Source organism: Ammospiza nelsoni, chromosome 2 (assembly GCF_027579445.1).
Source record: "Ammospiza nelsoni isolate bAmmNel1 chromosome 2, bAmmNel1.pri, whole genome shotgun sequence".
NCBI lineage: Eukaryota > Metazoa > Chordata > Aves > Passeriformes > Passerellidae > Ammospiza > Ammospiza nelsoni.
Window position 1 is genome coordinate 110,856,935 of NC_080634.1, and position 25,832 is coordinate 110,882,766.

The 25,832-nt window shown below is 36.1% G+C and overlaps 1 protein-coding gene across 1 annotated transcript in view; it reads right to left on the reverse strand.

The window, feature by feature from the left end:
- Window positions 1-25,832, reverse strand: part of CFAP47 (cilia and flagella associated protein 47) — a 260,610-nt gene that overhangs the window by 154,002 nt on the left and 80,776 nt on the right. The window contains exons 37-45 of the mRNA XM_059466213.1: window positions 25,579-25,691; window positions 21,913-22,063; window positions 21,163-21,251; window positions 19,759-19,842; window positions 13,829-13,896; window positions 12,586-12,731; window positions 7,703-7,805; window positions 6,557-6,783; window positions 263-443 (exon numbers count right to left, since the gene is read on the reverse strand). Coding sequence (XP_059322196.1) covers window positions 263-443; window positions 6,557-6,783; window positions 7,703-7,805; window positions 12,586-12,731; window positions 13,829-13,896; window positions 19,759-19,842; window positions 21,163-21,251; window positions 21,913-22,063; window positions 25,579-25,691 — 1,162 coding nt within the window. The remainder of the gene's footprint in view (window positions 1-262; window positions 444-6,556; window positions 6,784-7,702; window positions 7,806-12,585; window positions 12,732-13,828; window positions 13,897-19,758; window positions 19,843-21,162; window positions 21,252-21,912; window positions 22,064-25,578; window positions 25,692-25,832) is intronic.

Genomic DNA, 25,832 nt, shown 5'->3' on the forward strand with positions numbered 1-25,832 from the left:
GGATCTGACAGATAAACAGACCTAATTAATTTGTTCTTTAGAGCAAGTGCTTGTGTGCCTTTGAGAAAACCAATAAACCAATGGCAAGTGAAAGCACTGGTTTGAGCTAATATTTACAACTTGGGTAGTGACAAGAAAGGCAAATTTGATCAATAGTAGAAAGGAAAGAAAGATCATTTTCTGTATCCACTCAGGAAAACCTTAAAAAAAATTTATATTTGCAAAAGAATACAGTCAAATTCATCACCTTAAAGACTATTACCTGTTTTCTGAGATGTAGGGTATTTGGCTGATGGAGGGTCCAAAATAACTCTGGCTGAAGATAACACTGGAATAGAGAACTTTTTAGGAACCTCAAAGACGTGTTTTATGCTCAGTTCTACACTGTAATCCACGTGCTTCATCTCGGAGGGGTGCCGGCGAGGCTTCAGCAGGGCACGTCTCTGCAAGCGAAGCAATAATGTACACAGCTGAGCAATCACACATTTTCAGGTTGAGAAATACCACATTTTCTAATTTTTTAAGAATTTAGCTTAGTTCTAAAATTAAATTGGGAATTAAGAAACTTACATAGCAATTTTGAGTGATCCTTCCAAATAAAAACTGACTTGTAAGGTATTTTTAGACATCATGCATCTGAAACATTTGTTTAAGAATAATGCATTTTGAAATTTACAGTAAAACCATAGCCTACCCAGAAATAAGCTCTGCTAGCCTTCATGCATATGCAGGAGAGGTGAGAAAAGAAAAAAAAAATCTTAACTAAAAAATATTTTGTATCAATGATAGAAAGGTGCTTCTTCTCCCACTTCATAAAGTTTTCTGAGTAATAAGAAGCATGAAAGAGAAAAGTTATTTTGCTTTTTGGCAAGGGATAACTATTACCTAAATGATATTTTAATGTTGAAAATGTATTTTAGAAATATGGGCATTTAGAATCAATTCCAGAGATAAGTTAGCTCCTCTTGGTAAAAGCATTGCTAATCAACAGCATGAAACACATTAGTAAAGGATTAGCACAGTATATTAAGGCAAGCTCAATACAGGCATCTGAACCTCTTAATGAACTTAATTTGACTCCTGTAGGATAACATTACAAAAATACTGCAATGATTTAATACACTACTTGCTCAAAATTGTCATTTTCAATCCAATAACACACTACAATTGCAATGCTCAAGAGTAATTGTAAGCTGAACAAATTTTAAACTGAGTAATTTCTTTTTTACAGACAAGGCTTTGAATTAATGACTGTTGTGAATTATCTTGAAGTAAATCTAGGGCAGATATAAATATGGAAATATTCATCTTTTGTTAAGCAAACTGGTTTATTCTCAAAGTCTTTTGCTGTAAAACACTGCCAGGACTGCAGGTATCAAAGTACATATTTCAGTAGGCCAAGGAGTGTAAATCCATTGAGGGAATTCAAAAACTCAATGTAAAAGTAAAAACAATTGTTCTGAAAGATCACCATTACATATAACATGGTCAAATTAAATCAACTAGACTTGGGCTCAGCATTGTGTTGGTGTGGAGTTTTTTTGGTTTGCTTTTTTCCCCCGTTTTAATACAAGTCTCACATTCCCTTGCTGGCTTTAGAAAGCAGATCCACATTCTGACATTGCTTTGTTTTGATCATTAATCTACTCTTCCATAGTGTTAATACAGTGTTAAACAAAAAGTACATATGGACTCTGGGAATCTGTTAACATTTAGCTGTTAATATAGGTTTCTTGGCACAATAAATATAGAAACAGATAATTCTTCAAAATTCTTGTTATATGAAGAGAAACTGGAAAGATGTATTCGACTAAAAATTTCACATCAAACCAAATTCTTAGGATAGTTTTTGTACTACTGTATTTGCACAACCTTGTGCAAATATAATTTACAGAAGGAACAGGAAAAATTGTTATGTGAGTTGAGAATCTGAGCTCACTATTCACTCATTTCTATCATACAGGACTGGACTCTGACATTACTCCCTCTCAAACGCACACAAAATTAATTAAAAAATCAATAAGTACAAATAATTCAATTGCCATATTAATTGCAAGTTCCACTTCTCTCTGATAGGAGTGAAATGCCAGAACACTTTGCAGTGGGAAAAAAAAATCATTCTAACTTGTAATGGTAGGTTCCTAACCAAAAGAATTACATGCATTTACCAGTTTAAATTTGACTTGATCTTCTGCATAATCAAATATAAATTTATACCTACAAATGATTTTCATAACTAGATTATTTTCCAACACTGACATAAAAATCCAACATGATTACACAGTTTTGTTAAATTTTAATTGACAATATAATTGTAAGATGACCTTTCCTGGAGCACTGATCACATTTGAATTATAATTACCTTGAAGAAATGTCCTATTATTTAAAAACTCGCTGAAAGACTTTTTTTAAGATACTGGTTCATGTTATCTCATTTTTAAATATAGGTTAGGAAAAAACCCAGTTGGTCAGTATTACATAATCTATGAACATTTCAAATACTTCCTGGCACCTTGTAAACAAGGATGAAAACATTTTTAATCAGAGTCCTAGTGGAAAAAGAAAATTCTGCAACCATACACAAGACTAAACTTTGCTGCCTCACAGGCTAACATTTCCAAGAGAAAATCAACACAATTCAGATGAATGTTGCAACTGCTCCAATTTTTAACATCTTTGCGGGCTCTGAGAGTTACATAGAATTTAATATTTTTTTAACTCCCATGATCAGTGCAGATCTAAGGCGTCTCTACTGCAAAAAAAGACAGATTCCAAGAACTTTTACTTCATCAACCTGATAGTTCATGATATTCCAAGTGTGGAAGTCTTATTACCAGCTAATAGTATTTGCATTCAATTCCCAGGATTATTTATTTACTTAGAATAATTTTTTGAAAAATGAATGGAGGGTATATAAAGCATCAGAATTCAACTTGATCTTGAAAGTTTCAAGAACTTTTTTTTATTTTCCAAGGTATTTTCTCGGATGTGCCACCTGCACTTTCTATGTGTGAAGGGTGGCAGATTCTGTTACAGGGTTCTGAGGCACTTCTCTCCTTTCTTGCATATTACTGTTCTTCAATTCCTAATTTAGCACCATTTCTTCCTTCCAGAGATTAACTTCTAAAACTGTTTCTCATGAATAAAGAAATTTATTATCTTGGTCTCTCAGAACCCCTGTGATCAATCGTGTTTGCCACCTCCCTTAATCCCATATCAAAAGATAAGTGATGTAATATAGAAGACATTGGTCTCACTTGTAAATTCAGCAAATTGAAATCTGACCACAGGTCCTTTTCTGAAAAGTTCATCCCCACTCAAATGTATCTAATGCAATTTTTTCATTTCCAGTGCCTTCTCTGCTCAAGGACACCATGATTCTTCCTTCAAAAAAAAACCCACACCAGTTTTTAAAAGAAGCAGATTCTTTACACTGATCTTACAAATTTCCATAATCACACAGAACACAAAAAATCCTTCTTGATCCCTGGGTGCCTATGAAAAGCACAAACTGTGAATATCCAAGCTGGACAGGTGGAGATGAGACTTTGCAACATCAGCTGAAGAGCAGCAGCCACAGCCCCAAGTGCACAAGGTCTCCATTCATTTTTCCTTGATCAAAACCCAAACTCACCAACACCACTAAGATAAAAACACTCCATGTGTACCAAGATAAAAACAGTCCATGTTGCTCAGTCCCATGGACAGCAGGATAAAAAGGAAATGCACAATATTATAACATCTGGAATATGGCAAATGTGGTGTCCGCACTCAGATAGGACACGTTCAAAAGGAAGCAAAACAGGGCATAAGTAAATACTTTTTATAGTTTAACAATGAGGGCACACGTGGACACAGCAGAAACTTAAAGCTTTAGTTCTGTGATTCTTGTGCAACAGGACTTTTCCTATCATAATGTCTGGTTATACAAGGAGATTATTGGCATCTATGAAGAAAAATTCCTGTATCTAGCAATTGGGTCTAAAATTAGACAAGTTCTTTTGTCTCACTTCACTGACTGCAGCATCCTCTCCCTCACACTCACAAGTAAATGAATTCTCATATTGTTACTTCTTTTTAATTCACTTTCCTCTATTTAGTCCATTTAGCAACTTCAGTCTAAACATGTTCTTCTCCCATAGTCTCTTATCTTTTTTCCAATATCCTCTTCCTTCCCTTGTTATCTATGTTCACCTAAACATTCCCCTTTCAGTTTCGTCTTATTCATCATTACTAATTATTCGCAAAACAGCCTTTGTTAATTATTCACTATAATGTCAAATCCGATCTTAACAGTGTCTGAGAGCTCCCATATTATCCTATACTATCTTTACTACTACCCAAAATTGTTTTAGGAGTAAATAAAGAAACACTCAGGAGGGTAAGAAAGTAACATAATTTTATGGGAAAAAGATTTAAAAATCATTATTTGTTACTAATTCTAATAATTCAAACAATCAAAATAGACCTTTGTTCCTTATGGCAACAAAAAGAACGAGTAAAAACATAGTAAAGAAGTAGCTAGGACTTTTGCTGTGTATAGATGGGTCAAATAAAAAATTATACCTGAAGTTACTGATCATGAATATCCAGTTTGACTCCAAAAACACAGCCCATCTTTACTACTGTTTTCTATGTGACTTAAGGAAACATCACTAAAATTTACAGTTCACACAGACTGGAAATCATGCAATTATTTATTTATTTATTCTTCAACTTGACAAGTAAAAAATGGAGCAAGTAGTACTAATGGCAGGGTATTTTCCCTTCTGTCCATCTGTTGTCTAACATGATTCTACCTGTAGGAAGCAAGTAGAAAGGTAGAACAGAAATCCAAAAGAAAACAACAGATTTCCAAACATTCTGTATTTATCTCTTACCTACAACTTCTGCCCCAAAGGATTTTGTGAACCTAAGTAATTCATTGAACCATGGGTGCTGTAGATTGGCTTTTTTTCTTTTTTGCCTTTTTGGGGTTTTTTTTGGTGGGGAAAGGGGAGAATTTAGACCACTGAAAACTATACTTCAACTCCAATTTTCACTGCAGAACACCAACCCCCCTCAAAAAAGTTTTCTCCAGTTAATGCAATCATAATTTCTACGTTATCACCTTTAAACAGATAGTTGGCAAGAATTTATTACAAAAAGTTTTTAAGAATGTTTCATATTTTAGTCTGCATAGTGAATATTGAGAATTTTTTAATGTATAAACTCTTTTCTATGCCAGTAGTAGAACTTCTCCCCTGTATTTTTCATAAGCAAGTATAAGACTTTCTGTACATGAAAAAAATACTTTTTTCTGCACATTAGTTTCATTTCTCACATGATAATTCATTCAGTGCTAGTATCCACCATTATGTGTTTTACAAGGTAATTAAGCTAATTATCCTCCAGTTTTCCACAATACATGTGGTTTTAGAACTCCTATTGCATTTTAGCATGTCCAGTGGTGCAAGGAGTGTTCCTATCATGTTCAGTCTTGATCCCATCCACAACTTCAGAGCAGTTTGACTTTTCATCAAGTATTTGCTAAGTTACTGTGATATTAAGGGACTTGAATTATGAAAACTCAATAAAATGTTACCAGAACAGTGGATTAGCCATAATCCCAAAGGAGACTACTTGACTCTAGATGACACGATTACAATTGTTGTCCTACTCCAAACACACAACAGATGAAAGTTACAATGTAATTTTCCCTCATTTTGTTTGCTTTCTATTACTTTTCAAACAAAAGGCATAAATTTGGAAACACCAAATCACAAGGGAAAATTCTTTTCCTCTTACTTGAGGAACTGTCTAACTGGAAAGCTGGAATAACATTGCTGCCCAGCAATTGGTCTGAGGCCAGGCACCATCAGGGCACAAGGGAAATTAAAACCCAGAGGGAGCCTGTCATCCTCAGAAGGCTATACTAGAATTCTTCATGAGGAAAAGCCTTGTTTATTTGGCAATATCATTATTATAAATTTATTCACAAGTAATAACTGATTGTTTAATGGACTACCTTGGGAGAAACTTTTATTTCTAGATGTTGAAATTTTAGGAAACTATGTATAGGTTGGAATGATCTATACAAGGGGAGCTACATCTTATTAGAAAAACTTGTGGCTTTTCAGAACTATTTTTCATTGATTGCAAGACAAAAAGAAGTCTCCTTAATTTATTCTCAAGGTTTATTGGTTTCGGAAAAAAAAATCCATTTCTTACAAAAATATGCATAATGAAATTTACTAATACAGATACATTTTACATGGAATATGAAAGCTTTTTTAATCAACAGGTATTTTTCAAAAGTAAATTGTTAGTACTTTTCTCAACTGCAGTCAAGTTTTTTTTAAAGGATAGACACCATAATAGCAATGGGGTGACAAAGTGGCTTCAGAATGAACATGTAAAATATTGCAGTGTCTGAGGGGGAATTGGGATCAGTAACTGTCAGATTTTAGATATGTGAAAAAAATATAACTTCACACCTGAAACATGAAAACAATTCAGTCCCACAGATCAAGGACAACTAAATGTAATTGCAGCACCAGATGATTGTGTTTCTCACCTCTACTCCAGACAGCCCCAACAACGCTGTTGCAACTCGAACGCTGCTGCTCTGCAGAGTCCCCGTCATCAATCTCCTCTCATACTCCACAGCTGACATCTGCTGCTGAGCAGCCAGAGCCAGGGCCCTCTCCCTTGGCTCATTGATCAATGGGATCTTCAGATTCTCCTCCAGAGTCTGACCAAGTACACATTTCAAATATAAAACTGGATGTGCTGTGCATTCATCTGTTAAAAAAACCCAAAGAAATGAAAGAGCAAAACAAAACCACACACCACGTTTATCAGCTGGTGGAACTGCAGAGAGTATTTAAAATTTCTAATCTCTAAAGAAAATAAGAATACAAAATTCCTTCAAAGTTTAGTTCCATGCTATTAACTAGTACATGCCATTTATAACCTGTAATACTTTATTTTTCAACATAAGAGGGAAGTAAAAATTAGCAGACTGAAATGCAACCCAAAATTTAGCTAATAGGGACAAGAAATAGCTAATAGCTTAGCTAACAAAAGAATCCCAGACTTTAGTGTTACTAGCATTATGACAGTATTAAAAGTTTACCCAAAGTCCTTCTGCTACCTACACAACACAGCCATGTTTTCACCCCTCTAGATGATCTTTCATCTCCTCTAAAAGAAACCACCAGAAATTATTTCAAGTAGCAGTTGTCAATTATTTCAAGTGTCAAGTCCTACACTGTTTCTGAAACAAGACTGACAGGAGTTTATCCCTCTCTATTTAAAGACAAAAGCATTGGAATATCACATCACTGCACACAAAACTCATGTTCTAAAGCTAGAAAAATTCTAGATAAGATGACTTGTCCTGCTTCATATGGCTAGCAACCTATATTTAGAAGAAGAAAATAAGAAAAATTATGAAAAAGTATTTATGTAGACTATGTTAAAAGCAATACAAGCTGAAGATCACCAACAACCAGCTGATGTTCTGAAGAGAATGGACTGGAAAACATTAGAAGAAATGTCGCATATATTCATTATAATGCATTTTTTACACTTCAGTATAAACAACTTCTTTTTTTTACCACATGTATATAATAATTATAAGAAAAATCCATAGAAATAAAAGAATATTTTTAAAAAATTATTTGCTGTATTTTACTCTTCTCCCTTCTATTCACTGTACCTTCTGAGGTAGCATGCAAAACATTTGGACTATCCAAGGTAGGCAATTCTGAAGTCAGAGGTAAATCCCCTGATCCCTCAATCAGGTACACAAATTCTCCAATCTGAAACACAAGGACACACATCCTTCAGAGTGCAACTCATGCAGAACAGAAGGCAAAGTATTACAACCAACAGCAAAGATATCCTAGTAACATCTAAGATCTGACCTGAGCAACAATTTACATACTCAGGAGAACTGTTTTTTTAAACTATGCCTAAATATAAAAAAATTATTATTTCAAGCCATGCTGTGATAATAAAGTGACTTTAATTGATAATATTAAATCTGAAAAGTCAAAAAATTTCAAAAAGCAGAATCCTTACTAACTCATCATATAATTTAACTAAATAAGGGTACCCTTGCCCATAAATACAGGAAAAAATTGAATTCTAACTATCTAGTACAGTTACATATAATTAAACATGTTCATGAGCAACCTTCATTGTTCTTCACCATTTGGAATTTTTTTTAATAAAAATGTTTACAATAGTTTTGTGCCAGAAACATTTAAAAAAATTAAGTTAGTAAATCTTAATTATTTCATTAAAAATGGAAAATCTACAGAAGCTTGAAAGTAAATATAAATATGACCTAGAACAAATAAATACATTCATTTTTCATAGAGGAAAGGATAACCAGCCAAGAAATAACAGTTTGAGTTATAGATGGAATGAAAAAATAAGGCACAAATTGAAAACAGGAAAGTATTTTTGAAGAAAAGAAAACTCACTGAAAGTACTCCAGATTTAAGTCCACAATCAGAATGCCCAAACTAAAAAGATATCTAAGCTAGGTACCCTACATCTATCTGAACTAGGCAGGAGATTTAACATATATACTGCATATATTGCTTTGATAATTTCTTTGTGTTTACCACAATTTTTTTTCAGACAATTTTAGCTTCTCCTGATTGCAAGATAAAGAATTAAATGTCTCTGCAACACCTGATACAGTTTGCACATTCACTCTCTCTTTATTTCCATAAACCATATTCTGTAAAACTCTGCCCTAAAAACACATATTCTAAAACACACTCTGCCCTAAAAACACGTCTTTTATTCTTCATTCCAGATATGAAGGAAATAATTTAGTTTCTATAATTTAGCGCATTTGCCAACCAACACAATGTTTTCCTTTTAATAATGCTCAATAGCATAAAAAACCTTGCTTTTTCCTTTGCCTTCATTTGTAGTTTCATCAGATATTTATGTTAAGGCTGAAAACACTGCAATTATATTTCTGACCCAGCAGAAGGAAAGCTATTCAACTTTGATGGTATTTTCTCCCCTTCTTGATTCAAGAGCTCACACAAATCTTCCTTGAGAAGGATAAAAAAACCTCCTGCAAAACTGGATTCTCACACACAAACAGCCACTCCTGGGAACCAATTTAACCAGGAGTTATTCCTGTTTGACACAGTGATTCGGCTCCATAAGGGCCCTTAACAAGCTCACAGCACACACAACTGATTTTAGGAAGGTGCTGGTTGCTGGGATGCCATCCTGCTATCAGCTGCTTTTCCTGTCCTTGCTGAAATCAATATGCTTATAGGAAGGAACAAAATTCCCCAATTTCCTCTTTGCTTTGAAGAATTCTGGGGTTTTGATCTCCACAGAATGCAAATCCTGTTTTCTTTCCACTGAGTTGTTTTTTCCCTGATGCTTTGGAACAAAATGAGGATTTCACTGAACTTGGAGAGTTTAGCTTGCATGCCCATGATTCTAATGATTTATATTTCCATTTTCCATCAGCTGCAAACAGGCCAGCATCAGCATTGTGCAGGGTTTACTGTTAATGAAAACAGCTAATAAAAGAGCTGTTGAACTTTCTATCCAATCCCATTGCTATCTGATGTTCTAAAAGAATGTAGGGCTACGAGGAGTTTGTAGTTGCCTTTGCAAGCCAGTAAGAGCAACAGATAGCAAAGGGTTCTTTCAATAAACAATTTACTTTTATACTACTTAGCTGTAAAAGTCTGGACTGACACTCTTAAACTATGATTCAATAAATCATTATCATCAAAATTTCCACATTGCTCACATTTAAATTACCTCCAGGAAACAAAGATATATTTTTTTAAAAGCAACAGGGTTATGTTTAACAATATTTAATATCAACTATGAAAAGATCTATGCTAAAAACCTGAAAAATTTCTGTTTCAATTTTTCTTAAAGAACAATAAAATACTGAAACAAATCCTTGAGAAATGTGCTAAATGGCTTGTGCTGCCATTTCAAACTTTAGGAAAGTTAACATAAATATATTAATTCAACATAAGGAACATCCTTGAGGCCAGAAGCCTTGAATCAGTGTATCCTCTTGCTGTTATTACAGATATATAGCTGCTGCAGTGAATTCCCAATCAGATTCAAGTATAGTGATTTAAATCTCAATCCTTCATTGATTGTAATGAAGGAGCAGACCTACTCTGATTACTGGTTTGGTCTATTTGCCAAAAAGGGTAGGAAAGGTAGGCAGGAAAAAAATCACAGCAATGCTAAATTAAATTATTTATTAGATTTTATATACAGCACAAGTCCATATTTGACTCCTCATTGTGTAAAGTCATTTGATCATCATACAACATCCTGGCTGCACTTTGTCTGTTAGATAAAGGTATGACTGAAATATCACAGCCATATACAAAATATTTCAGAAAGCCAAATTCTTCCTGTGCCATTACTATACAGCCCTAAAATCATGTTAGCTATCTTGCAGTTTCATATTTCCATAGGAGATTTAATACAATTCCTCACAAATGATGCAATTAAGTAGATGGAGCTAATTTTCTAACCTGAGGTTCTGCATATCAAAAAATTTGCATTTTGAGGAGCCTTTAAATGCACCACACCTACTCAGCTAAGCTGGAAGGACCAGGTGATCCAGGAAAAGTTACCATACAGGACTTAACAGCAGCTTCTCTGAGGCATTAATGCTTCCTGCTGTGAAAAGTCACCTAAACCTTTGTTAAGAACAGTGATTAGTAGCTGGGTGTCTAATTTACTTCTACATCACCACTGGAGGCAGCACTGGGGCTGTCAGAAATGTACTTTTCCCTTTCCACCTGAAATATGACCATCCTATAGCTCTTCCCACATCTCTTAGATTAACACTCTTTCCTTAACATGTCTCAATTTCCCTTCTCTTCACTATTTATTCAGCTTTCAGGCTCTGTTCCTTGTGTACCATGAGCCTACTCTTCTCAGCCAGGGTGTGAACTTCTGCTTCTAATAAAGATACAACAAACAGATAAATTGTCTGAGATTTAAAGGGTATTAAAGAATACAGGTAAAAGGAAATTCTTCTCAGATTTACTCCCAGAGAGCTGTAGGCCAGGTTTTTCCTTGTCTAGAGACTGCATCCAGATATTTCATTGAATTAAACTGATGGACCTTAAATTCCTCTATGAATGTACAGCTGTTGGTGTGTATTTCTTCCCTAATAATTTCTTTCATTGAATGATGCTGAGCACTGGATTGATTTTCCACTGAACCATCCACAAAGATTGCTAACCTCTGACATGGGGACTCTTTGTGGGTGATTCCCTGCTGTCAATTAGGTGTGAGCTCACTATTTCAGTGTGAATTCAACAGAAATCCATCTTCTATCTCAGCTAGTTTTCAAGAAAATCAAGAGAACTGTACACTCTTTAAGACATCCAGTCATATAGTTTGTTTTCTTTTAAAATAACCAGTATTTTCACATACTGGACAGAGTCAGAAAGACAGAATTTGGCATCATTGTATCAGTCTTATTTTCCTTTATGAACAAGATAAAAAAATCAAGCTGGCCATGTGGCGTAGCCAAAGTCATGCTTAAGTAATAAAAAATCCCATCAAACACACAAACATCAGACACTAGCAGAAGTTCTATGTTCTATAGAAGGTAAAAATATGGAAGCTGAAAATGTGCAGGAGGAAAAGTAATTTGGTTTCAGATGCATTGTTACAAATCATCAAAACGTGGCAGAGAGAAAGGCAGAGGCTCATAATTGGACAGAGGGGAAGCTGAACCACAGAGGCATTGTCAGGAAAGTAAGAAGCAGAATCCAAACCTTGAGATCAGCCACACATAAAAGAAGATTATAGAAACAACAGGGTTGTGAAAAACATTGACAGCCAGAGACAAAACACAGCAGACAGGTTAAAGAGGTGAAAAGATGGACTAGAGACACAGAAATAAGATTGTGACTGCTGAGATAAAGGATTACAGGAACATCCAAAAGCTGGTTTGCAAGGTTTGAGGTTCTGAAATATGATCAAAATCAGATTTGGTGATTTGACTGAATTTCAATTAAGTATATAAAACCCAGGCTACATGAGTCAAGAGAGACTGAAAGGTTGTTGGAGACAGTATTCATGTACAGTCTTTTCTGAATGGAACTCTGATTGAGAGGAAAATTTAAAAAGAGGCAGCAAGGAAAATTATTATTCTACTTTGACAGCATACCCTAAATACAGGGATGAATACATGGAGAAGTACAGAACAGTAAAGTCTTTATCCATTCCCTGCCTGTGCATTGTTCTTGCACCCACGTCAAGACAAATTATTTAAATTTCTTTTCTTTTCTTTTCTGAAGCTCAGATACCTAGAAAAGCCACCAAAATAACATTCCCTACAGTATTACTTTTTATTACTTAGTGGTTTTAAAGTGAAAAGTTGCTTGCAGCATTTCATATAATTCTAATTATGTGTAAAAGGACAGTAAATAGTTGCCCTTGATCAGGACCCCCAAGTCCCTTTTCACAGCACTGCTCTCATTTTCCCTATTCATGCACAATTGGCCAAAGCCCTGATTCTTATCTGACATGATAAACACAGAACACACACTTTATTCTTACCTTTTCATTAATCAGAATGAGAGTGCAGTACCGCTTCTCCTGATTAAAGGGAAGGAAGTGAATATCTAAGGATGCAGAATCTTTCCCTCTCAAGAACAGGTTTTCCATTGGACTGAAGAACTCATGCAGGAGGCTAGATTGATCAGCTGTTAAAATGAGTTTAAGTGGATGTTTAGATACAACAGCACAGGCTGTAAAATAAACTAGCTGCATGAGTTTTAGAAAAGATATATACTGTATAAAGCCTCCTGTAGCAATCAGTATTTAAGGCACACCTGTAATCAATAAACAGTAATTACAGTTACACTTGTGTAGATGTGCTGCAATATTGCATGCTGTATTATTTAAATACATTTTGCTAATTACCCGTGTTCTTAGTCTGTGCACTGAAACAAAACATGGGAAAATAGTCAGTTCTCACCATTAAAAATTCCTTAAGGAGGTACAGCCTCTAAGAAAAGTCTACTCTCATCAGAAGGAAAAGTATAATTTACTACTATTTGAACAAAGAATCTCACTCTCAGAGCAGCAACTATGTCTGACATCTTCTAGAACAGGCAAAACCTAAATACTGGCAACACTGGCTTTCTTTCACTGCTTTTCACAAAAGCATTAGGCTGGGAAAGAATCTTAGGGTTGAGCCTGGCAGGCTCTGACTGTCTCACTGTATGTTTTTCATCTGCTAAGCACAATTTGACACTGACCCTCAAGCTTTCCTGGCTGGCCTTCTAGGCAGGACAGCAGACCTGAGAATATATGTGAAAGTGAAAACAGCAACGAGTGAAATGACAGAGGAAAATTATGCCAATCTCCGACCAAATAGATAGAACAGGGATGGGACACCCACAGCTTCTCTGAGTAACCTGCCCCAGGGCCTCACCACCCTCACAGGAAGAATTTCTTCCTCATATCTAATCTAAACCTTCCTTCCTTCAGTTCAAAGTCATCACTTCTTGTTCTGTCCCTACATTCCCTTGTAAAAAGTCCCTCTCCAGCTCTCTTGTAACTCCTCCAGGTACTGGAAAGCCACAATAAGATCACCCTGGAACCTTCTCTTCTTCAGGCTGAATTTTTAACGGTGATGGGCAATTTGAGGCCAAAATTTTATTAAAACTAAAAATAATATTTACAGAGCATATCCATATATAATATTTATTGAACATACTTAGATGTCAAAATCTCGCTTCAGTAGATAATCTCATTTTTACTGCAGTAAGGCATGAGGTATTGCATAGGTACTTACAGAAAGTCTCTTTCTTTGAATCTTCAGACAGTACACTGTTTTTTGAATTTAATATGCTACTTTCAAAACTAAAAGAAAAAAAAAAGTAAAACAGTATTTCAAAGCTGGACATGTTTATTATCAATAGGTAGCTTAGTTCCCCTTTTTATGAATAAACACCAGAAAAGCAAATGTTATCAACACAAAAAAACCCCATCAAAATAGACCATTACATTTTGGAACCATTTTCCAACAAATAATACTAAAAATCACCCTATCCACTTGAGGTGGCTACAGGAATGATCTATATTAAATAACATTGCAGTTAATTGTTCAAAAGAAACCTAATGTAATCAAGGCTTTGTCTAAGAAAGGTGAAAGGGACAAATCTTAACCTAATCACCTGAACTCTGCTCATTACAATATTGCTTTTCAAGTGTATTTGAAAAGAACAAATATACTCAAAAAACCAGTTTCAAACAAAATCTCCTTTGAACTTCCACCACAGGAGCAAACTGTGCTCCTGACCATCATATTTTCTTAATGTGACTCTATGTAGCTTTCTATTCTTCTTCACAAGTAACTCCCACCATTGTTGACAGGGGTTAAGATTGTGCAGTTACATTTATGGAAGGAGAATCTTGCTTAATTTATGACATGCACAGAGCTCAAAGATGCTGAAAACAATACTGTAATATTTCAAAAAATACTGAGTTTCAGCTCAAAACTCTGATTTTAAATTATCCACACACAAAAGTTATTGCCCCCAGCAGTAAAATTTGATGAACCAGCATACAGCAAACCATTACTACATACAATGTTTGATGTTGGGTCTCTCCTAAAATAAATAGTTAATCTTGCTGGGCTAAGAAAAAATCACAACCTTAAACAAATGTATGTGCAAAACTCTCAGAATATGTTACCCTGGAGATTTGTTTTTTAATATCTATACTTAAAACTATTTTACAGAAAGGAAAATGATCTCTGAGTATATGCATACAACAAACGATTTATATTGTACTTCACAAAAAAGTATCTCACATTAAAAAATACTAATTTTTTATATAAAACATCATTTCTCTCAATGCTTTATCTTTGAACGAGAATGCCAAGTCATGCTTGCAAAAACAGAGACTACAGCAGAAGAATCACTGTAAAAGTAACAAATAGCTCAACAGCTGTATGAAAAAATAATAATAGTAAACAAAATACATTACATTTTTCACAGGCGAGAATTATACATTGAATAAGTCCTATTTTCAAATCTGAAGAACTGAGAAACTCATTAGACTGATTTAACACGGTATTGAACTTCTCTCAGTATCAATTTTTTTCTTACTTCAGTGAACAAAGCACTTGCAGGTAAATGACGGGAAAAGAAAACAAACCTGTGTTGTGGAAGACATGAACATTGTGTCTCATTCTTCCATAACAAAAAGAAATAGCATCTTGCTCAATAATAAAACTGAAAGGAATAAAGCTCAGAAGGTATAAGAAGCTTGGTTATGTTCAAAGTCTGGTTCAATACATCCTCTTTCAATACACAGAGAAATAAGGAAAAGGATTAGGGAGAAGAGCTTAAAGCTGCCATAAAATAAATCTACACAGCCTGTTCACAGCACCTGAGTCAGGCAAATCCCTGGGATCAGCAGAGAATGTGGAATGAAGGGCTCAAAAGCAGCCCTGTGGAGGAGGATTTGGGCGTATTGGTAAAACAAACATGAGCTGGTGATGTCCACTCACAGCCCGGGGAGGCAAATGTGTCCTGGGCTGCATCAGAGCCCCGAGGGCAGCAGGGCAGGGAGGGGACTCTGCCCCTCTGCTCTGCTCTGCTCTGCTCTGGGGACACCCCACTGCAGGGCTGCCCCCAGCCCTGGGGGCCCCAGCACAAAAAAGGCAGAAGGGGCTCGAGGAGGAACACAGAAGTGATCAGAGGGCTGGAGCACTTCTCCAATGAAGATATCCTGGAGGAGAAAAGGCTCCAGGAAAACCTCACTCTGGTCTTTCAATATTTAAGGCCAGGGCAGAGGCAGCTGGGGACTGGGGGGGAAACAAGAGCAGCTCACAAGAAAGAGAGAGAGATCAAGCAGCTTCTCCAACAGCCCCTCATTAAGATTGGGGATTTTTGCTGACAGAGTAAGACAATTTTACTGTTCATGAAATGAACAAAAAGTTCAAGATTATGTTGCAGGTAAGGATGAGTTAATGAGGGCACCTTTCAGTTGCCTTGTTGCGGTGTGAATACTTCCATTTCGTTCTTGCTGTGGTTATTCTCACCAGTTCAGATTGAGATCACAGACTGGATAGGAAGGGACCTTGAAGATCATCTAATTTCAACCTACTTCCATACTTTTGCACCAGTAAAAGAGTCTAGTATCTGCTACCTGAGTTGTCAGATACCAGTTCCAAGATAACACTACACTGGGCTTGCCATGTTATCAGTGTGCCAAAAACCCAGATCAAAAGGAAAATCATCTCTGCAGTCAACACAGAGAGTGTGCATACACTTCATGCCAGGCTCCAAACAAGCCAATAACTCTGTTTTACATCCAACAAATGCACAAGGGAAAAAAACAAAAAACAAACAAACCAACAAACAAAAACAAAAACAAACAAACAAAAAAAACTTTCCTATGTGCATTTGGAGAAGAATTCACTAGCTTATAGCTCCAGATTCTATATATTATCAAGGAGGTAAAAAAGAAGTGCCAGACACCATAAGTCTTAAATTCACAGAGCAGCATCTTAATCAATGAACTTTAGGATGTTTAGCAAGCAAAGATTTTATTAGAAGAGATACAACAAACTGCTTAGAAATGCATTGCAAATACTGAAACATTTGAATACAAAATTCATATCTAAAATATTCACCAGTTTCTACACTCTGTGGAACAGTTTGTGATCTCAGAACAAAGAGTAGGATAGAAACTAAAACAGGAGCTGCCCAAAATAGGTACTAAGGCTTAGAGTAACTGGATTTCTTTGATATCAAATATTACCCTGAATTGTAATGACTCCTGATAACATATTTGTAAACTGTATTTTAAATTACAGAGAGAAACCATTTTTAGATCCTAACTCTTTCTTTATTCTTCCAGTAAGTAAATACAGCTATTCTGCATAACCTAATTCTCTCCTTGGCACATGAAACAGCTTAGAATCAGAACAGAAAGTGTAAGAATAAAATTCGGAAAATTGAAATTGTTTGGAATTCCTGACATTATCTCCAGTTTTAAAAAAAGGAGTAATTAAGTTAACAGTAAGAAGCTATACACAATGAAGAGCTTGATTTGAAATTAATTCATTAATTTTTTTCCATTTTTTAGTTTAAATACATTTTTTAATGTAAAAATATTTATCAAAATTCACAGCATGTTTTGCAAATCAATCTTTGCTTTTGCACAGATCCAGATCCAGCCTTATGGACACTACTGCATATGACAATCTGCTTAGTCATGGTCTTAGAATAGGACTATTAGTGAAATATTGATATATCTTTACTACTTTCTAGTTTTACAGTAGGAAATTTATGAAGGAAAAGTTACCTATTAAATGTAACCTTGAACTTTTACAGTCATTTGATACTTTTTTTCCTAATGGACATAATTTAAAAATACCAACATGCTTGAAAGCTATGAGTAATTTTTCATTAAACAGAATTTCTGTGCCATGTGGTGCGCTTCTCTCCACCTGGTTCTCCTTCTCCCACAGGGAGCAGACCATGCTGGCACACAGATGCAGACCAAAGATAATAATTGAAGTGTCAAGGGCTTGGAAAAGCACAGAGAAGTGGATATCTTGAAAAAGTCTTGTCCCAGTATACATAAAACTATGTCAAGTGGATTAAAAAAAAAAAAGAAGCACTGTGCTTCTCACCCAACACCATCCAGTCCTGAATGAATAAAGAAGTTTTGCCTGCAGTACTGAAGGACATGGGCTACTGCTGGAGTTTTGGGCTTAGTGCTGTGTCCCAGCAAGGACATAGCAATTCCTCAGCTCCAGCTCCACACTGGGATTGCTCAGTCACACTGTGACAGACCCACACCACAGTGACAGAAGGGTTGGTCTCCTCTCCAGCCTCAGCCACCCCACTTTGGGTGCCTGTGACACTGCCAGAGTGGAAAGCTGGGAGGTAAAAGGGTCACCTGCCAGGAAAAGCTTCCTGCAGGGAGGTTTCAGTGGATGTGGCAGATCTGGAGGCACAGGGTGAGGATGCAGGAGGAGCTCTGAGCCCAGCTGGGATGTGTCAGGCTGGGATGATGAAGTTGTCATGTGCATGCCTTGGTCCTGCCATCAGTGTCACAGACACAAATACCCAAAGGGAAAGCACTGAGCCCGTGGCAGTTTTATGCTGACAGAGCACTTAGAGGAATTTGCCTCAATTTGTGCACCGCATTTCATGGATTTACCAAAAGAATAAAAAAGATTGAGGGCAAAATCTCCTTACTGATCAGTCATGAAATGTTCACACACTATCTTTTAACACAAATTTCAGAAGTTTGTTCCATTCAAGAAAAAGATCTTCTGAAAGGAGGCATTTAAGTGGCTTTACTTATCATAGATGACAGAAACGTCTAAACAGAGAGAAAATCAGTACTGGAAATTTCTAAAGACCTAAGATGCCCTGAAATAAATTTCTGTAAGAATGAGATCTGCATGTGTGGTGAAAATTACACTATTTAGAATGGTTGTCTGGGGATAAATTAAGCTGAAATATGCAAGATGATTAAAAAATCCTTTTCTATATCAGCAATTATTATACACTTTTTTTAATTTAGTAGAAAGTGTACTATGAATTACACTTTACAAAACTATTCCATTTAAAATATGTGTATATTTTTTCTTAATAATAAAATGCTCATTATCTTTCTGCTTTTAATTTTTTTCTCCTTTTTTTTGTAATTTTTTTAAAAAGCAATTTGAAAAACAGTCAGCATTTCATGACATGACTGTGGAACATACCTATAATTACAATTCAACCTACAGTATTGAAGAGGTAGTAGTTTATGGTATTTCCCAATAATACTTGAATAAGTATTATTGGGAAATATAAATATATATATTTATATATATATATTCATATTTATAGTAATATATATTAATTATATACATTAATATATATTAGGATTTTGAATGTTTACATGAGCTTTAGAAATTACATCCAGCTATAGAAAATTAATATATTTAATATATTTATTTAATTTAAATTATTAAATAAAGGATTATTGAATTACTGAAGAATATATTTTTAAACTGTTTATAATTTTTTGCGGCACTGTCCTGGTTTCAGTTGGGTAGAATTTATTCTTTTTTCTTAGTAGCTGGCACAGTGCTCTATTTTAGAACAGGATGAGAATAATGAAACTCTGATATTTTAGTTGCTGCTGAGCAGTGCTCGCTGTAAGTCAAGGAATTTCCATTTCCCATGCTCTGCCAGGGAGCAGAGCCACAAGAGCCTGTGAGGGACATGGCCAGGGTGGCTGAGCTGGAGGGGCCAAAGGACATCACAGAGCATCAGGAGGGGCCAAAGGGACATCACAGAGCATGAGGAGGGGCCAAGGGACATCACAGAGCATGAGGAGGGGCCAAGGGACATCACAGAGCATCAGGAGGGGCCAAAGGACATCACAGAGCATGAGGAGGGGCCAAGGGACATCACAGAGCATCAGGAGGGGCCAAAGGACATCACAGAACATCAGGAGGGGCCAAAGGGACATCACAGAACATCAGGAGGGGCCAAAGGACATCACAGAGCATCAGGCTCAGCATGGAACCCAGGCAGAGCTGGCCAGGGGGGCCCACTGCTCAGGGACTGCTTGCGCATCCCCTGTGACATTTCCATAAGCTGTAATTCTTTATAACAGGCAGCACACAGCATGCACAAACAGGTAATATTAATAGAAATGGATGATCCAATATACTCTAGTTAGCAATTGTTATCTGGAACTTACCTAAACTTTTGCTCTTGCTGTACTTGCCTGACTTGATACACTTTCTCTGGGTGGATTAAATGTGTGGATTCCAGCAAGAGCACCCTGGAGTATGACAAGCACAATAATGACTGCATTTTTAACTTGCAGAATGACAATGAAACTCAATTTATTCTAACTTTTAAATGCAGGCTCAATAAAGAAGTTTATTATTTTCAATTAAAGATACTTTAAAAGTACTTGTTGTGGTTTAACCCCAGTTTTTCTGTAAAAGATTTCTTCCCTTGGTATCAAACAAGCATTTCCTAAGGTTACTTGCAAGTTAATAATATACCCCCTGATGAAACACTAAATTGCTCTAAAGATTATAAGCCTGATACAAAGCATTTTTACTTTAGATTACTGGTTCAAATGTTGCCCAAATTGATAATGACTTAACGTAATTGTCAAGTAGCTTTAGAATTGTATAATACTAAATTACATAAAACTAAATTACTTCATCATTGATACATTGATACATTGATAATTTCCAAGGGAGTTATCCAAATCATAAGACTAATTCAGCCTCACTGACCACCTCAAGAACTTAAAAATAAAAGACAGAAGCTAATTAAAGTTATGTGATTCCTACACACGAGGCTTGCAGCAGTGGAAACAGTCCTGCTACAGGATTGTTATTGCTGTTGCTGCTATTACTACAATTTGTATACACTAATCCTATTCTGTGGAGGAAAGAAAAATTTAATTTGCAGCTTCTGCAACATGTATATTCATGTTGCATAAAAAAAACAAGTTGAAAATGTTGTGAAAGATGGTTCTTCCAAATAAATGAATGAGATGAACCAATGCTTAGTTCTAAAGACAAAAGACAAAATATGGAGTCTGATCACATAAATAGATTTTAAATGGGTACAACAATCTATTTCCTTTGTACTCAGGAAAACAACATTTATAGCTCTGCAGTTGTTGCAGTTATGATGAATACAAATTAAAAATTAGACTAACTGATAATGATGCAAGCCCCAAGGCAAAAGCATTTTTTTCTTATGCATGCTTAATAACTTAAACAGCAGAATAAAGCAGACTGGGGAAAAATAACCAACTATTAATTAACATGGCTTGTTTCTCTTTGTAATTCTGCTGGACCTCAGCCAAACACAAAAATACAAGCAAGGTTCATGAACTCTGCTTGATTAAAGCTCCAGCTTTTCTGCTTACACTGAGACGGATTTCAATTAAGGCTTATTTATCTTCTTTATTCATTATGATAGCTTCCACTTCATAGTGCTTGTAACAATTTTGGGAATGTAAATCCCTACCATTTAACCTCCAGGTTTTACATTTTTAAGAAGAAGAAAAAATTTATGGAAAAGAGTGGATAAGACAGGATGATCATTAAAGAATTGTCTTTATATCACTGTCTACCTGAATATGCCATCAGTTTTGAAGGGATTAGTGACATTTATGCTAAATTTCTTCAGCTCATAACATGGGGATCTGCATCTTATTATAGCCTAAAAGAGAACAAAAACCATAAGACCAATAATCAAGTTATCATTGTTTTTTCCTTCTCATTTTCACATTTCCTCTATTTTTTCTCTTGCCCCAACCTTCTCTTGCCCTAACACATTTAGGGGGACTAAAAAAATGAGAGAATCACATAAACACCATCTAGATTCAGAAGTCTTTCCAGATGTGCTTGATGAATGTGGATTACAAACACAAGCCTACCTGCCCTGACTGGGACATACCTGACAGAGTCTCTGTGGTTAAAAAGCACAAATAAATACAGAAACATCCAACAAAAGCTTGTGGTCCCTCTACATATGACATCAGAAATCATTAGGCTGAAGCACATCAACACCCCCACAACAGAATTTCCAATAACTGAAGAGGGCTGAAAGGACTCCAGATTTATTTCAGAGCAATCAGTGCAAATTTTTACAGTTTATTCAGGATCCAAATGTGATTTATGTCCTTAGGAATCTTACATATTCTCCTGGGGTTTTTGCTGCATGTACATAGTCTAACATTGGAAATCTGAAAATTCACAGGTCAAAGGTGAATGCTGATGGTTACTCACATTTTCATTCTTATCTCAGCCCCCTATTGTTGATATGTGCAGAATACCAATATTTTTTTGTCACAATATTAATCATACACATATAAACTTACAAGAGGCTCAATACTCTTAACTTCAGCTTTCAGAGAGAATGCCATTGTGGCACCATCTATTCCATCAACTTTATTTGAGATCAGCAGCAATACTGCCTCAGCAGGGTGCAGGAAACGAATTGTGAATTCCACATTTACAAAGCCTTGTCTCCTATGGAAAAAAAAAGCACAACACCAGGGCTCATAAATTACTCAGAAATTTAATTTCAGGAGCACATTTCAGAGTCTTTGTAACGGAAGGGTCCTAGAAAAGAAAGCAATTTGTTTCCTCTGAAATACTTTGTTGTCGTTTAATCTTCTGCCTAAGAGTATCTTAAAACATTCAGTAAAAGAACTATCTAGATAAAAAACAATACTGAATCCTTTTTACATCAGCACATAGCTTAATTTCTCTTCACACACACACACACACAAAAAAAAAAAAAAAAAAAGGAAGTTCTCTTTCATTAGAGTATCACCCTAAGCTAACAACTGATCCAATTTATGCTCCTCTATCTGAATAGGTTTTTCTGAGTTAAGCAGTCATTCAGCCTGTTATGCATTTTGTTGGGCAGATCTAGATAGTCCTAATCAAATTATCAATGAAGAGTGAGAAAGAAACTCATTAAAAAACTCTTCAGAATAATTACTAAGAGGGATCAAAAAACAGAGTTCTCTAGTACAAGCAACAGCTTCTCTCTAATGAGAAAACTGGAGAAGACCACACAGAATGAGAGTTTAGACTAGGTACACATTTGACTTTATCTGCATCAGCCCTTCAATAAAGCAAGAATAAGAAAATTTCAGTGCCTGAGGGTCTCACTTTGAAGATCTCCAAATGTCTCTCTGATTTTGAGATTAGTCTTAAGAAGGCTGCAAGTCTGCAATTGTCAATTCTGAATATTGATGATGAAACCCTGGAAGTTCTGTAAACGTGGCTCTTACAGCTTTCAAGTGCCTACTGCAGAGCCCCCAGACAATTCCATTTATGACACTGAAGAGTTGCCCAGTCCCCCAGAGTCTCAGGCTCCTAGGTCACCTCACCATTCAAAATATTCTGAAAAAACATGCTGTCGTGCAGGCACCCAGAGGAATAAACTGCCTGAGACATACAGTCCTAAAGCCACTTTAAGGATCAAGTGTTAAGTCTGCTCTGGTCACAAATAAGACAGACAGGTGTGGGATCTCAGCACCTCAGGATGGAGGTGCAGAGTGGCCGAGACCACCCTTGGGGGGCTCGGGAGTCCTGGAATGCTGCCAGAAGTGTCTGGTGGCAGGATTTTGATCCTACACAGGAGATGAGACCTGTATGAGGACTGGGAGGAATTCACTGGGTGAATGGTGAAGGGATAAGTTAGTTAAAGTGTAAAACACAGGGTTTAGGATTTTGGTACAGGGGGGTCTAAAGAAGTAAGATGGAGGAATTGGGGCGTGTCCTGTCCTTCTTCTTCTTCTTCTTAGCCTCCATCTTCTGTGGTGGTGGTGGCACTTTGAGATTGGTTATTACTAAAAGTGCACCAGTTAATAAGAGTAGAAGGTATTGGGGAGAAATGATAAATATTGTACACGTAACTTAGGGTATAAAGATAAGTGACCGCCCGGGGAGCTCGCAGTGTGCCCATGGCTGACTTACTGTGCAGACCTCTGTCAGGCTGAAAGAAAATCTTTTAGATAAACAATTAATAAACACCAAGACCGAGACAAGATCAGAAGTCTCTCCTCGTCCTTTGAAGCGCCGGGCTCTTCAAGGCCATCCCTGGGCCTTTCCAGGCCACCTAAACAGCTCACAGAAAACCTTACAAGCCTAAACAGCCGAGAAACCGAGCAAATGTCATCCCTGAGCTATCTCTGTTCATAAATCAGGCGAAGAAAAACACGAAACTTTACAGAGAGGCAGTGTACAGCACTTTCTGCCTGAACTTTGCCCTCTAACTCTTGCAACAGCTGAGAATTTGGATTTGAATTGTTGCCTTCTGTGGCAAAACCACAAAGTTGCTTCATTTTTATCTCTATTAATCTGTGTTGTGGTCAATGTAAAGTTAGGGCAAATTCATCTCATGGAATTGTTCCATAACCTTGGGGGTTTATGCTATTCCTGTTGTGAAGTGCAAGTCTACACAGCACAGTGCAGTGCCCTGGAGAGTGGGAATCTCAGATCAAGAATTATTGATGCCATATGCAAAATAAGACACTCAGCTACACTCAGAATGTTATTCACATTACTATAATTTCCAAACCCCCCTACAACATTATGATCTAACATAAAGAACATGCAAGACTTCCATATGTCTCATCAATTCTTGGAGTTTTTTAAACACTTGCACCAGAATATTAAGAAAGCTGTTAATTTCAAAGAACCTACTTTTCATTTCATGATCATGACATTATGATAAACTCTACAGAGGTTACTGTGCATGACTGGCATTTCCACAGGTTTTTAGTTCTATGCAATTTTTCTAATATTTGTTTCTATATGCAATGCCAAGCAGCTCAACATCAAGGTTTTGCACTTTTTTTCTGTCTTGATTTTGCTTTGTGGTTTGTTCTGGGTGTTTAATTTTAAAGGTGAAGTGAAAAACAGCCATGGTATTGACCTTTCATAGAAACACATGGTATTTTCAAGGATTACATTTATATGATAACTCATATTTGAAGTAATTGCAAAGAAAATGGAATCAAATCAGCCTCACAGCTTGCTGAAAACATAGCATTATTTGTGGTTCCCTTTGCATATATTTATAATAGGCATGTAATTTAATACTGACATATTGATAGTCCTTAAAGGGCACTGTATTTTTGTTGAATCTTCTTGAATTTGACCATCTATATTTGAATTTTTTTTCTCTTTCATGGTTTATCTTCATACAAGTCTTGGCCTTTATTTTTCCTTTTTAAAGTCTCTAATCCATTTTATCTGTAAATGGATGTCTTGCAGATAAACTTAAAAGCTCTTAACTGACAGCCAGAGTCATGATTCCATCCCTCTTGTCTTCACTAGTTAAACAGGGATTAAGGAAATTCCTGTATTGATTCATAAAGCTGCACAGCACAGAAAGAGCAAAATGTACTTAGTGAAAAAACCACTTAGTGAAATAAGATGGTGACATACCATGAGTATTTCTGGTAGCAGAAATTATAACCTAATGCTTTCCCAAAATTAAATCTCTCAAATCCCTAGATGTCTCTCAGACATGGAAGATGAACAAGTAACTACATCACATCCATCTTGGTGGGGGGGAAAGATGGGGCAAAAAGATGCACTGTAATACTACTCAAACCTGTGTCAGGGTCTCTTTAATTCCCAGTCGTGCTTAAATTAGGAGCCAAAATCTGCAGCTTCAGAAGAAAAGAAATCTACCTCCTCATGCTTCTACAATGCATTGATGTATAAAATGTGAATCAAGTTTTGATATATAGGAAAAAATATATATATTGGAGACAGAGGATTCTTATAATGATCTGAAAGCTTATATATTGCTCTTAAAGCTCTACTGAGCCCAACTGCAAGAGTGCCACTGAAATATTACTCTAGATTTGTTCCAGGTTAAGGAGAAAAACCTGACCCTTACACCGGTTAATTTTTCCCTGCTTGTAGTTGAACACATTTCAAGTCTTCCACCACTCCTAAATTAGGAAGTTTCTATTTTGTAGTGCTACCAAAAATAACACAAACATTTCATTACTTACCCATCAGGAATGGTAACAGTGTTTCCTTTAGGTAAAGAGAAATCATGAGCATCTCTTCCCACAAGAATCACGTTGTAGGCCAAAGCGTAATTGCTCGGGTTCTTCAGGAGCACCTACCACAACAAAAGCAGCAGGATCGGCCTATTTTTACTCATTTTAGACTATAAAAGGTGTGCTCTGCAGGTAATTCTAAAATATAAACCAAGGGTATCACAAAATAAAAAATTACTTCAAATAACTGGGTAGATAATTAT